Genomic DNA, 14,604 nt, shown 5'->3' with positions numbered 1-14,604 from the left:
GGAAGGGTCAGGTCATCCCCACAGAGTGGACCCTTCACAAGAATGTTTGCAGCAGACTATGGGCCCTGTGGGGTCAGCCCACCATAGATCTGTTCGCTACCTCGATGACCAAGAGGCTCCCGAATTATTGCTCACCGATTCCGGACCCAGCAGCAGTTCACGTAGATGCCTTTCTTCTGGATTGGTCCCATCTAGACCTGTATGCGTTCCCTCCGTTCAAGATTGTCAACAAGGTACTGCAGAAGTTCGCCTCTCACGAAGGGACACGGTTGACGTTGGTTGCTCCCCTCTGGCCCGCGAGAGAATGGTTCACCGAGGTACTGCAATGGCTAGTGGACGTTCCCAGGACTCTTCCTCTAAGAGTGGACCTTCTGCGTCAGCCGCACGTAAAGAAGGTACACCCAAGCCTCCACGCTCTTCGTCTGACTGCCTTCAGACTATCGAAAGACTCTCAAGAGCTAGAGGCTTTTCGAAGGAGGCAGCCAGAGCGATTGCCAGAGCAAGGAGGACATCCACTCTCAAGGTCTATCAGTCAAAATGGGAAGTCTTCCGAAGCTGGTGCAAGGCGAATTCAGTTTCCTCAACCAGTACCTCTGTAACGCAGATAGCTGACTTCCTTTTACATCTAAGGAATGTAAGATCCCTATCAGCTCCTACAATCAAAGGTTACAGAAGCATGTTGGCAGCAGTCTTCCGCCACAGAGGCTTAGATCTTTCCACCAACAAAGATCTACAGGACCTCCTTAAGTCTTTTGAGACCTCAAAGGAGCGTCGGTTAGCCACACCAGGCTGGAACCTAGACGTGGTTTTAAGGTTCCTGATGTCAGCAAGGTTCGAACCGCTTCAATCAGCCTCTTTTAAGGATCTCACATTAAAGACTCTTTTCCTCGTTTGCTTAGCAACAGCTAAAAGAGTCAGTGAGATTCACGCCTTCAGCAGGAACATAGGTTTTACATCTGAAACGGCTACATGTTCCTTACAGCTTGGTTTTTTAGCTAAAAACGAGCTTCCTTCTCGTCCTTGGCCCAAGTCGTTCGAGATCCCAAGCCTGTCCAACTCGGTTGGTAACGAACAAGAGAGAGTACTATGCCCAGTAAGAGCTCTTAAGTACTATTTAAGACGTACAAAGCCATTACGAGGACAATCAGAAGCTTTATGGTGTTCTATTAAGAAACCTGCTTTACCGATGTCTAAGAACGCAGTTTCTTATTACATCAGGCTTTTGATTAGAGAGGCCCATTCTCATCTGAAGGAAGAAGACCATGCTTTGCTGAAGGTAAGGACACATGAAGTTAGAGCTGTCGCTACTTCAGTGGCCTTCAAACAGAACCGTTCTCTGCAGTGTAATGGATGCAACCTATTGGAGAAGCAAGTCAGTGTTCGCATCATTTTACCTTAAAGATGTCCAGTCTCTTTACGAGAACTGCTACACCCTGGGACCATTCGTAGCAGCGAGTGCAGTAGTAGGTGAGGGCTCAACCACTACATTCCCATAATCCCATAACCTTGGCGGGTGGTCAAATTCTTTCTTGAGAAGCGCCTAGATTAGAGGTTGTGATGAGGTCCTTTAGTATGGGTTGCAGCCCTTCATACTTCAGCACCTAGGAGTCGCTCAGCATCCTAAGAGGATCGCTAGGCTCAGTAAGGAAGACGTACTTAAAAAGGCAGAGTAATGGTTCAAGTCGACTTCCTTACCAGGTACTTATTTATTTTATGTTTGTTATTTTGAATAACTGCTAAAATGAAATACGGGATACTTAGCTTCTAATGTTAACATGTATGCTGGTCTCCACCCACCCCCCTGGGTGTGAATCAGCTACATGATCATCGGGTAAGATTAATATTGAAAAATGTTATTTTCCTTAGTAAAATAAATTTTTGAATATACTTACCCGATGATCATGAATTTAAGGACCCTCCCTTCCTCCCCATAGAGACCCAGTGGACCGAGGAGAAAATTGGTTCTTGTTGACAAGAAGTACCTGAGTACCTACTCGACAGATGGCGCTGTTGTTGTACACCCCCACCTGTATAGCGATCGCTGGCGTATCCCGACCTTAGGTTTTTTCTGTCGGGCAACAGAGTTGCAGCTACATGATCATCGGGTAAGTATATTCAAAAATTTATTTTACTAAGGAAAATAACATTTTTTAGCTGTTGGAGATGAAATACATAATTTTTGCTGTGATGTAGGGCAATGAGTTTAGTGAATATCTAGATTATTGTAAATATTTATATGTCTTGATTATTTCAGGTCGTGCTGGGTATAGTCTTGATGAGATATTTGTCTTTTGTCGGTCAAAAGTCCTCCAACAGCGTCACTTGGGCTTGCGCACTCTTGCTAACATTTTGCGTAATGCCAAAGAGGGAATGTATGACATATGTGTAAATCCTCCAGTGATTAAATTAGCAGTAAGTTATCTTTAATTTTTCATTGAAAAAGTCTCAAAATTGTTAACTATACTGTACTCACATCATTACATCCTACGCAGCTTTTATATCATTATATGTTGTTGATATCTCTTTTTTTTATGTCAATAAATATCATATGTGCTTGTTTATAAAAATAATTTTGGCACTTAAAATGTGTGAAAAAATACTAATTTCACATCTACCGGTTGTCCATATTCTGTATTAGAATGCACTGCATGTTTCATTTTGGTTTTTAGTGAAACTAAAAATATTTCCATAGGGTTGACTTAATACCTTTAGTTTACTGGTCAAGTGAATGAATTTATATTTTCAAGATATGAAAATATTATACTATACAGTATTGCATATTGTGCTGCAAATGCAAAGCAGGAAAGGTAAAATGAGCTTCACTTATTGTAAGCTATATATTTATATACAGTAATTCAATTTTACAGATTGAAGCAGGTGTGGTTCTCATTTTACGATTTGCTATAGATGATACTTCTGAATTAGTATATAAAGAGGCAGTGAAAGGACTCTACTACCTAATTGCAAGTGAACCAGATGAGCAGTGCTTGTCTTTGGCTCAGGCTTTTGTTCCTGGTGGTGTAGAACCTGGTATTTCCAGTGAAATATACGCTAATGATGAGGTAAGATTTATTTTTAACTTAAAAAAAAACATGAAATAAAGAGAGCTATTACAGAACTTATTGTATCCCCCCCTGTATCCGTGTTCTGATAATTTTATCACTAACACTCGTGATTTTTTCTCAAATAAGCTACAAATACCTTTTGCTATTGAATTGGCTCTGTTATGGGACATAAGACCCACAGGGAAATTCCTTTGATAGATATTTCTTCCTGGCCATGAAATTAAATATCTGGCCAGTAGAAATAAAAGTAAAGCTTAGACTTTAGCTCATCCTATTGTAAAGAGTTGATTCAGACTTTGCTGTATTTAATCCAGTCAAATTCAGGATTTGTACTAAAATTAAAATCAACCCTTCTCCCTTAATACAGCTTACTGTTAAGTAGAGTATGTAACAGTTGGCGGTTTTGCAAATATTTTATCACTATTACTTTTGGTTCTTATTTTTTCAAATAAGCCACACATACCTTATTTTATATCAAATTTGCTCTTCCACGGGATCTAAGATCTGTAACTCGGGTGGTCTCCCCTACTGTATACACACTTGAGTTCTTGCTTTGCCCATGTAAACACTGCCCTAGGATGAAAGACAGTATTCCTTTGATAAGTTTAAATCGCACTGGATTTCCTGTTGTAATTTTTAACGGGAAAGTCCCTGGGGATCTCATAGCCCTCTACCCTCAAAAATAATTTTTATCATTTGCTTCTAACAAGATCTTTATGAAAAAAAAAATTTCATTCTGTAAAGTTCTCTTGTCTTAATGGGATTGTAAGTTTCTGAGTGTTGTACAGTATACACTAACTGTTGGTACTTGGAATGCGTTGCTGCTAGTCCATTACTGTTTGAATAAACATTTTGATATTTTTTTATCTTGGGTGGCTCATCAATAAGAAAGATACTCATTTAGGTAAAGAATACTGAATAGAATTTTTGACATATAGAATAAATAATGCTTTATCTGCATTTAAGAAAGTGGTGCAGTATTCAATTTTGGGCAATGCTTCATATTTGTTCCAACACGAAGTACTTACCTCAAACTACTTTCTTAGGAGTATCTGGGATCTCCTCCCATCTGACCAGAGTTTTGTGTAGTTTACCCTAAACCCATTTTCTATGAGGGGTAACCTCAGGTGGAGTGATACGCGCCCTGAGGCTAACCCCGGGTCAGAGAGCATGCTTGCTCAGGTCTCGACCTCCAGTAAGTTCTCTGTTCGCGTCGCGATATCATCTCGCCGCTCTCCTTATCCCAGTGTGACTTGTGTGTCCCCGACCCTCTGTGTCCCACGCGCTTCCCACGTGGTCCCTTTGTGCTTTCTTTGTGCGCGCTTGTGTCTCATAGTGCTTCTCCTTCATCATGGAGCATCCTCGCCGTTGTCCTGGGCCTATGGTCGGCATATCGTGTGGAGCGTTCCTTTTGAAACCAGAAGTTGACCCGCACTCCTTGTGTTCTTCGTGCCGGGGCAGCGTGTGTTCTCCTTCTGACACGTGTCCGGAGTGCGAGTCTTGGAACGAGGTGCAGTGGGTGCGGTATAGCACCAAGAAGAAGAAGGCAGCGAAGAAGACCCCTAAGAAGACCAACGTCCCTTCCCCCCTTGCTTCGACGAGCGCCTCGGCGGCCCGAGCTTCTCTCCCAGCCTCCCCTACCCAGAGTAGGGGACGAGGTAAGTCCATTGCAGGGAAGAGGCCCGCGGCCCTTCCCCAGGAGTCTGAGCTTCATGACAGTGGGGTTGTGGCGTCTTTCCAGGCGAGTGAGGGGCCTGAGGGAGGGGCGGGAGTGTTTTCGGGAGATGGTGACCTGGTGCCTGCTGGTAACATCTCCTATGATGACCCCATGTGGGGTAATAATGCTACTAATTTCTCCCCAGCCTCTTGGGTGTGTATTTCAGGTGGTTCAGCAGCCGAGAGCGACGTCGAGAAGGAGCATTCCCCGCCGTCGGACCCCACAGCTTGGGTTCCCCCTAAGACGCCCTTCAGGTCCCCCGATGAGGATAGAAGATGACTTCGGGACCTGGGCTACCATGGGACAGCCTCCTCGCTCCCCCCCCAGCGCCGTCGGATGTCTTCCCAGAGGTGTTTCTGCAGGCGTCGTCGTCCGCTGAGCGTTGCAGGAATCCTCCTACATCACCGCAGGAGCCGAGGCCTTCGAAGAGGGCCTATAAGTCGTTGGTCTCATCGGTGGAGGATCCTTCCTGCTCTTCGGAGGATGAGGCGCTGAGGAACCTCAGGAGGCGAAAAGGGAAGTCCCGCAGGAAGTTGTCGCATTCCCGCTCCCCCTCGAGGTTGCGCCACGAGAGTCGGCGCCCAAGATCCCAAAGAACAACGAATGGGTGATGGTTCACCGAGATAGACTTCTGGAACTAGCTGTGGCACCGGGCCCCTCAGGTTGGCATCCGAGGGTGGCCTCTCCAGATAGATACTCCTCCGGCAGCAGCGACACCCGACAGAGGGATTCCTCATGGCAGGTTCCAGTTGACAGACATAAGACCGCGAAGGTTCCATCTCCATCCGCCCAGCGGAGAGAGTCGCCCCTTCGGTCTGGCAGCCGAGTCCTGACCTCCAAAGGCCACCTAGCTCAGCACGGGCACAGCCCTCGGCCTTCCTCAACGAGCAGGCCCGGAGATTCGAGGACCTCCAGGAGAGACATTAGGCCCAGGATGGAGGCCCCCGTTCCGACGGAGATGCCCGTCCTTCGTCGGGAGCCCCCGTGGGAGCGTCGGTCCAGGACTCCCCCACGTGCGAGGTCCTCCGTCTGGGTACCCTCGTCACTCGCACCAGCACCCCCGTCGGAGGAGCTCGACGACCATGGAGAGGGGTCAGCAGCGGAGGTATCGGCCTATCGGAGGGTGATAGGCCTCATCAGAAGTCATCACAGGCTGGACGTACCGGAACCCTCCTCCGAAGAGGCTTGGCGTTCCAGCCTAAATAGAATTGTGGATGCCCCAGTCCAGCAGCGCCCCTCCTTGGCCCTCCCTTCGGCGAGGGACGTTTATTTGGGCAAGGCTCACGTGGACAGGATAGTGGCCAACCATGCTGAGGCGCCCAGGAGCTAGAGCTCCTCCAAGCTCTTCCAGGGCCTGAAGTCCCAAAGCAGGTTCTACCTTCCAGAGGGACCGCTCACTCGCCATAATAGGGCAAGGAGCCTCAGAAGAAAGGGCGTCCACGGCTCCGATCTGCTTCTCTCCTTCGGAGGCGGTCATGATGGAGGAGATGTCGAAGGACCTTGTCAACGTCTCCTCCTGGTTAGACTGGTGGGCCGCCACCCTGGTGGGCGTTCAGTCATCATACGACATGTCAGTTCCGGAGACCCAGGCCTTGCTCAAGGAACTCATCAGCTCAGGAGGCAAGGCCATAAAATTCTTGTCTTACTAGTCGTTAGCCATGTCCGCCAACTGGGTCCTACGAAGGAGGGACACTGTTCTGAGCAAGATACCCAGGAGGCTGCCGGACAGAGAGGCCAGATCTCTGAGGAACCTGACCCTGTGGGACGACTCAATCTTTCCCCCGAAGGCAGCGGAGGAAGCTATGGAGAGGATTCGGAGGATGAAGGACCCGTTCGAGACCAGGCCCCACCCGGTCAGGAGGCCGGCGTTTAGAAGACCCTCCATCGACTCACCTCGCCCTCCTCGGGCCGCTCCTAACCACCCTAGGAGAGACAACTCGGCGACAACATGGTCCCAGTCGGCTCAGCCCTCCCGTAGGGGATCAGCCCCGAATCAAGCCGCCTATAGACCGTCCTTCTCCGCATCCAGAAGAGGTCGTTCAGGCCGCTCATCGAGGAGGAGATAGGGAGGGAGGTCCCCTACTCCTGCCGGAGCCTCAGGTGGGGGGATGCCTCAAACTTTTTTGGCAAGCATGGAAAAAACACGGAGCAGACCCGTGGACAGTGACAGTTCTGAAAGAAGGGTACAGATTGCCCTTCCTAGCGGACTTTCCTCCTCTGATACCAGATCAGCAGGCGGAGTGGCTAGCCCCCAAGGACCCCTTGAAACGGACAGCTCTGCAGGGAGAGGTCTCAGCGATGTTGGCGAAAGGAGCAATGGAACCTGTTCGGGACCCAGGTCTGGGGTTCTACAGCAGGCTGTTCCTGGTTGAGAAAGCAACAGGAGGCTGGAGACCGGTCATAGACCTCTCAGCCCTCAACAAGTTCGTCTGCAAGACGGACTTCAAAATGGACACTCCAAAATCAGTATTGGCTTCCTTGAGAGAAGGAGACTTCATGATGTCAGTAGATCTCAAGGATGCCTACTTCCAGATCCCGGTTCATCCCTCCAGCAGGAAGTACCTACGGGTGAAATGGGAGAACCAGACGTTGCAGTTCAAAACCCTCTGCTTTGGGCTGTCCACTGCCCCCCAAGTCTTCACGAGGGTCTTCACAACGGTCTCAGTTTGGGCACACGAACAGGGCATCCGCCTGATTCGTTACCTGGACGACTGGTTGCTACTTTCAGGCTCAGAGGAAGTACTGAAGGAGCAAGGCGCGATGCTACTGCAGTCCTGCAACGTTCTGGGGATCACCATCAACCTAAAGAAGTCTAAACTGATTCCCTCCACCAGGACGACCTACCTCGGGATGGTTCTGGACTCCCGGTTAGTGAAAGCCTTCCCTTCCACGGACAGACTGGACAACTTCGACCAGGTCCTCCGCCCCTTCCTGACGGACCAACCCAGGAGGGCAAAGGACTGGCAGAGACTAATAGGTCACCTTGTGTCCCTAGAGAAACTGGTCCCCCAGGGCAGGCTAAGGCTCAGGAAGGTCCAATGGAACCTGAAGGAGAACTGGAGCCAAACAGATTCCCCCCACAGAGTGGTTCCGGTGTCTCCGAACACGAAACGGGTCCTGGAATGGTGGAGCTGCAGGACAAACACTCTCAAAGGGATGCCCTTTGCAGCCGACCCTCCGGAGATGCTCCTGTTCACGGACGCGTCGAAGGAGGGGTGGGGTGCTCATCTCTTAGGGAAATCAGCAAGAGGAAACTGTACAGCCCTAGAGAAGTCCTAGCACATCAACGTTCTAGAGTTGAGGGCAGTGCAAAGAGCGTGCCTGGAGTTTGTACACCTACTCCGGGGAAACACCATAGCGTTGATGTGCGACAACGCCACGGTAGTAGCTTACATAAAGAAACAGGGAGGCCTACGGTCGAAGGAGCTGTGCGTCCTCACATTATAACTTCGGGAATGGGCCGAAGTAGAGCAGATAAGTATATCAGCGAGGTTCATCCCAGGGAAGAAGAAAGTCCTCGCCGATGGCCTCAGCAGGATGGGGCAAGTGGTAGGATCCGAATGGTCTCTACTCCCAGAAGTAGCCAGGTCCGTCATTCAGAAATGGGGTTCGCTGGTGATGGACCGCTTCGCAACAAGGCTGAACATGCAGCTCCCCATGTTCTGTTCTCCTGTTCCAGACCCAAAAGCGACGTTCGAGGACGCCGTCCAACATCCGTTGGACAATCTCGGCGTGTACGCTTTTCCCCCCTTCGGGATGCTCAGGCAGGTCCTCAACAGGGTGAGAAGGACAAGCAACCTACAGATGACTTTGGTAGCGCCCTGGTGGCCGGAGAGAGAGTGGTTCGTGGACCTAAGGAAACTAACACAACAGCCGCCTTGGTCCCCTCCGGACAGGCCAGATCTTCTTCGGCAATCACACTTCCAAAGGTTCCACGAGAATCCTCGGTCCCTCCGCCTTCACGCGTGGAGGTTATCGAGCGTCTCCTGAGGGGGGAAGGTTATTCGTCGAGTACAGCAACGAGGATGTCGGGCTACCTAAGACAATCATCAACAGCTGTATACCAGGCTAAGTGGGCCACCTTTACCAAATGGTGCGCCACTAAGAACATCAGGCCCCTGAAGGCCTCCATCCCGCAATAGCGGACTTCCTAGTTTACCTCAGGGATGTGGTCAACATGTCCATTCCAGCCATCAAGGGAGTCCGCACGGCTTTGGGCCAAGTTTTTCTCCTGAAGGGCATAGATCTGGGTAACTCCAGTCATATCTCAATGCTCATTAAAAGCTTTGAGCAATCATGCCCCACGCTAGCTGTGAAGGTGCCACAATGGGACGTGGCAAGGGTCCTGAAAATGTTGTCCGAGCCTCCGTTCGAGCCCCTGAAAGACATCGTGGACAAGGATCTCTCTCTCAAGACAGTTTTCTTGCTGGCGTTGGCTTCAGCTAAACGGGTAGGCGAGATTCATGGTCTGTCCTACGAAGTTGCTCACCCGAAAGGTTGGCGGGAAGTCACGTTCAAGTTCGTCCCTTCCTTCGTAGCTAAGACCCAGAACCCTGCCGTTTGGGACCCCAGGTTTGAGGGTTTCTCTATTCCGGCAATCCCCCGGTCGGACGACGTGAAGGATTTGCGCCTATGCCCTGTCAGGGCAGTGAGGAAATACTTGGAAAGAACAGCAAGACACCGGCCCGGGATCAAGAGTCTTTTTGTTTCCACTGGCCTCGTGAAGAAGCCAGTCTCGAAGAATACCATCTCCTTCTGGTTACGGCAGGTCATCATCAGGGCCTACAGTAAGGCGGGAATCCCCCTGCCGGGGAAACCCAAGCCTCATGACATTAGGGGCCTGAGTACTACGTTTGCCTTCGAGAAAAATATGGCAGTGGGCCAGATCCTAAGGGAAGGCACCTGGGCCAACCAGTCTACCTTCACGGCTCACTATTTGAAGGACTATTCAAGAAGATCCCTGGACGGGTTCTCAATAGGTACCATCGTTTCAGCGCTCCAAACGGTTTAAAGGCATAGCCTCAGTGATAACCGTGGGTAACAAGCACAAGAGACACAGGTTTGTTCCTTAAACCCCCTTGTACTTCCTTTCCCCCTTTTTTCCGCTTCAAGTGGGCTCTGTGAGGGCCCTGAGCCAGAGACGAGTACCTCAACAAGAGGAAGACATGTCCCCTAGGATTTCTTGCACAGGTGAGTTTCTTAGACACTAAGATGGGTTTTTGTGTAGTTTCCTCTCAATCGTTTTCTATGGGGCCACTTTCTAGGTCTCTGGATATCCCTCAGCACGGTCTCTAGAACTTTTTAGGGCCACGCCCACCTCCTAAAGTATAAGTCTCCCAAGAAAGTAGTTCGAGGTAAGTACTTCGTGTTGGAACAAATCACAAATTTTAGGTAATTTGTATTTTTCCTAACAGTACTTACCTCGAACTACTTTTGGGTAATGGCCCACCTTGCCTTCCCCGAGTGTCTCCTGGTTTTCTGAGACCTTAGCAACCAGAACTTACTGGGGGTCGAGACCTGAGCAAGCATGCTCTCTGACCCAGGGTTAGCCTCAGGGCGCGTATCACTCCGCCTGAGGTTACCCCTCATAGAAAATGGGTTTAGGGTAAATTACACAAAACTCTGGTCGGTTGGGAGGAGATCCCAGATACTCCTAAGAAAGTAGTTCGAGGTAAGTACTGTTAGGAAAAATACAAATTACCTAAAATTTGTGATTTTCAATATTAAACTTAGCCGGTGATTATATAAGCTGCAACTCTGTTGCTCGACAGAAAACTCTACGTTAAAAATCCGCCAGCGATCGCTATGCAGGTAGGGGGTGTACTTCAACAGCGCCATCTGTCGTGCAGGTACTCAGTACTCAATGTAAACACAGAACTCATTTTGCTCTCTGTCGGGCTACCGGCAAGACCTACTAATTCGCTGTGCTAACTGGATTTGTTTTCACAACTATTGGTGAAGTACACTATTCTAGTTTTGAGCTTTCGCTATGCAGGTGTTTTATCTTCATCTCAAAACTTGAACTCGTTTTGGATAGATTTAATTATGGTGACAAAGATAGTATGGACTTTCTTTCACTTTTAAATGGCCGACCCTTCCCTTAGACGGAAGTATGTTTAGGCTTTTAGTAATTATATCACGTTATAGATTTTCCTCTATATATTTTATATCTCTCCGCCTTTATTAGGCCTCTTCGATTAACTTTCCATTTATTATAAACATATAAAAATAATTTTAATGTTTTGTTTATATAGAACTTTCCTGAGAGTAGGCGGTCCTAACTTGGAAACCGAAGTTAATCAACGTTGAGCCCTTTATATCGTAATTAGCTTTTAAAGAGCTAAGGATTTAAAACTTTTTAAATGTAATATTTTATGAAAGATTTTCTTTGATAGTCTTCGTACTGTTTTCAAAGATGAACTAACGTTTAGTTTTTTATGCTACGCAGTTGTTGACGTTCAGGACGTTCAACATGCGCTCTATCGTTACGATAGAGAGAGAGTGTATCACGGTTTCACTTTGCAGTAAGAGTAAATCGATTCTGACGTTTTGTTCATTCTTTCTTAGCTTAAATGTTTTAAATTCTAATTTAAAGGAACTTTTTATTTGAAAAACCTTTCAGTTTTTTCCTTTAGTCAAATAACATGTTTTTTTTTTTTGACGATATATAATTGGGCTCTTCTCTTAGGTGCGAAATCAAGAGAGAAAGAGAGAGAGAGATAGAGACGGAGGGAGAGAGAGGAGAGTAAACGTTCCGTTCAAGCGGGTAACGTTGTTCTCGTGTTACTCTCGTCCCTAGTCTCTGTACGGGGAGGAAGGATAAAACGTTTTTAGGTTTTTATTCTCGTCCCCAGGCTATGTGCGGTGAGAGATTGAAAACGTAGTTATATGAACTAGTGTTTAGTCTCTTTCCCAGCCACTGATTTTTCTTTTTATCTTAAAATATGTTTTCTGTTTTTTGCTGGTATTATGAGCTTGCATTATACGACTTATTTCGCAATTACTACCTTTTAATGAAGGGTAGAATTGCGTGTTTCAGGTAGAAATAAGTGCAAAACAGAAAATCGAAGTGATAAAGTGATATACGCAAAGTGTTACAGTGTTGCGTCCGAGGGTTCGTCTGTTCGTGCCTGTCGTCCTCCCAGTCCGGGACCTCTTGCAAGCTCCCAAGCCCAGGGGAGAAGCAATGTCGTACGACCAAAGGGTTCGAGAGGCTTTAATCAGCGAACAGACGTTCCCTCCGTGGTTTCGGGCGTATCTACCCAAGATCGCCCCACCCACACAAAGACGAGAGAGCCCATTTATTCCTCGTCTGCGGAAGAGGTTTCTCGTAAGAAACCATGGACCAAGGTCTCGCGGCTTCTTAAGCGCAAGTCGGTCCCTTCCGCGCAAGTCCAACGGCCCAGTTGTAGCCACTGGGTCAGTTCGGACTCGCTGCAGTCTTCCGACGACTGCTCACCTCCTAAGAGAGGCAAAGCGGTACCGCCTCAGGCAGTCACACCGTCTGTTGCCGCACCTGCTCCTGTAGACCCTAAGTGGTCTTTGCTGCAGACCATGCAGTCTCGGTTAACGTCATTGATGCAGGACTTTCGTGCGGAGAAGGTTGACGCTGCACCAACCTCTAGCCTACAACCAACCACGGTTGTGCGTCCTGTGGACGCTGAGGCGACCTTCTGCCGCACTCCAGCTGAGAGAGTCCCGCCACCCATGCGTTCCAGTGTACCCTGCCAGCCGCATGTTGACGTTCAGCGACGCACGGAACCTTCCGTTGACGTTCGCGAGGTACAACAACAGTCTAAGTTGTTTTGTTTTGACGCGGTGCGTCAACCTCCGCACTCTAGAGTTGTTTTGACTGCTCAGTCTAGGCAGTCAAAGCAATCTCGAGTGGACGCTGTACGTCCTCACGCACCTGTTGTGGTTGACAGTTCAGTTGTTGACAGTTCACAGACTGCCAAGCAGTTACATGACGTTGCGTTCTGGTCCGCTACTAATGCACCAGTGAGAGACTCAGCTTTTATCGGACAAGGTTCCTGTAGATGAGGAAGTTGCTGTTCTCCCTCCTACTGATATTCCCTTGAGGACTCTGTCAGATGGAGAGGAGCCTTAAGCTGCTTAGCCTCCTATGGACTTTAATTAAATCATGATGATTTTTTTAAGGATCTTCGTCCGGATCTTGTAACTGCTGCTCCTCGTTCACCTAAACGTCAGAACTTACACTAGGCCTAGCTACTTCGAAGCCGTTGTTTTTAAGCTAGTGCTCTCTCGCTCTCCTAGAGAGCGTTACGTTGGCTAGGCGACTGGTTTTTTCACCAGGAGGAGTTTGGGGGATACAGCCTTTGCTTTCCCTTCTTTTAAACTGGTTAATAGAGCGAGAGTCTGATATGACACGAGAGAAGTTCTCGGCTTGGGAGTTCATGCCTCTGCCCAGATAGACTTCTCAATTCTGGTAGACTCTTCCTGGCGCCTAGCCAGGAGACGCTCCAAGTTGTTTACAGGTCAACTTCTCAGCTGTTGTCGAGCCTTTGAAGTTTTGCTGTACTATTATGTCACGCATAACAAGGCTTTCAGGGATGGTAAACGGTTCCGCCTCAGTCGCTAACCCCGTCTGTTGCCACACCTGCTCCCGTAGACCCTAAATGGGCTTTGCTGCAAGACATGCAGTCCAAGCTTGCGTCCTTGATAGAGGACTTAAATGCGGAGAAGAACCTTCTGGCCAACAACCTTCCAGCCGGTCGGTTGTGCGCCCTGTTGACGCTGAGGTAACCTACTCGCGTCTGCCAGTTGAGGTGGTTCCTCCACCGATGCGACCCAGTGTGGGTTGCCAGCCGCACGTTGACGTTAAGCGACGCTCGGAGGTGGTTGTTGACGTTCAGGACGTTCAACAACCAGCAGAGGTGACTTGTTGTGACGCAGTGCGTCAACCTCAGCAACCCGGTAGGGTGTTGACTGCACAACCCAGACGGTCTAGACAGTTTCGGGTTGACGCTGTACTTCCTCGCGCACCCATGGTTGTTGACAGTTCACAGACTGTGCAGCAGTTCCATGATATTGCATCCGGCTCCGTCACGCATCCACCAGTGCGACCGGATTCAGCGAGTCAGACGTTGCCCACTCCGTTGCCGTTTCCTCATCAGTTTCGGATGAGGAACCCTCTGATGAGGACGTTGCTGAACAAGACGATCAGCCCCCAGCCCTGCTATCCATCCAGAAGATGCTGAAGAAGGAACGCTGCTCAGTCAGGCTGTGGATGAGTCTGGTAGGGACGCTGTCATCCGTGGATCAATTTGTGTCACTAGGAAGACTACTCCTCCGTCCTCTTCTATACCATCTAGCTTTTCACTGGAAAAAGGACAAGACGCTAGAAGCGGTCTCGATCCCGGTTTCCGAAAAGATGAAGTCTTGTCTGACTTGGTGAAAGGACTATATCAACCTAAGAGAGGGTCTTCCCCTGACTGTTCAGACTCCCAACCACGTTCTCTTCTCGGACGCATCGGACGTAGGCTGGGGTGCGACATTAGACGGTCGGGAATGCTCGGGATTATGGAACTCGAGTCAAAGGACAATGCATTTCAACTGCAAGGAGCTACTGGCAGTACGTCTGGCCTGGAAAAGCTTCAGGTCTCTCCTTCAAGGCAAAGTGGTGGAGGTGAACTCGGACAACACCACGGCTTTGGCGTACATCTCCAAGCAAGGAGGGACCTACTCTCTGACGTTGTACGAGATCGCAAGGGACCTCCTCACCTGGTCAAAAGGTCTAGACATATCACTAGTAACGAGGTTCATCCAAGGCAACTTGAATGTCATGGCAGATTGTCTCAGTCG

General features: G+C 48.9%; 1 protein-coding gene across 2 annotated transcripts in view; it reads left to right on the top strand.

The window, feature by feature from the left end:
- LOC137656612 (RNA polymerase II-associated protein 1) overlaps positions 1 to 14,604 on the top strand; it is a 203,917-nt gene that overhangs the window by 155,436 nt on the left and 33,877 nt on the right. For both annotated transcript variants that reach the window (XM_068390788.1, XM_068390784.1), the window contains exons 8-9: positions 2,255 to 2,412; positions 2,868 to 3,062. In XM_068390788.1, coding sequence (XP_068246889.1) covers positions 2,255 to 2,412; positions 2,868 to 3,062 — 353 coding nt within the window. The remainder of the gene's footprint in view (positions 1 to 2,254; positions 2,413 to 2,867; positions 3,063 to 14,604) is intronic.

This window comes from Palaemon carinicauda, chromosome 1 (assembly GCF_036898095.1).
Source record: "Palaemon carinicauda isolate YSFRI2023 chromosome 1, ASM3689809v2, whole genome shotgun sequence".
Taxonomy (NCBI): Eukaryota; Metazoa; Arthropoda; class Malacostraca; order Decapoda; family Palaemonidae; genus Palaemon; species Palaemon carinicauda.
The sequence above is the reverse complement of the archived record's forward strand: the minus strand, read 5'-3'. Positions and strand labels throughout refer to the sequence as shown.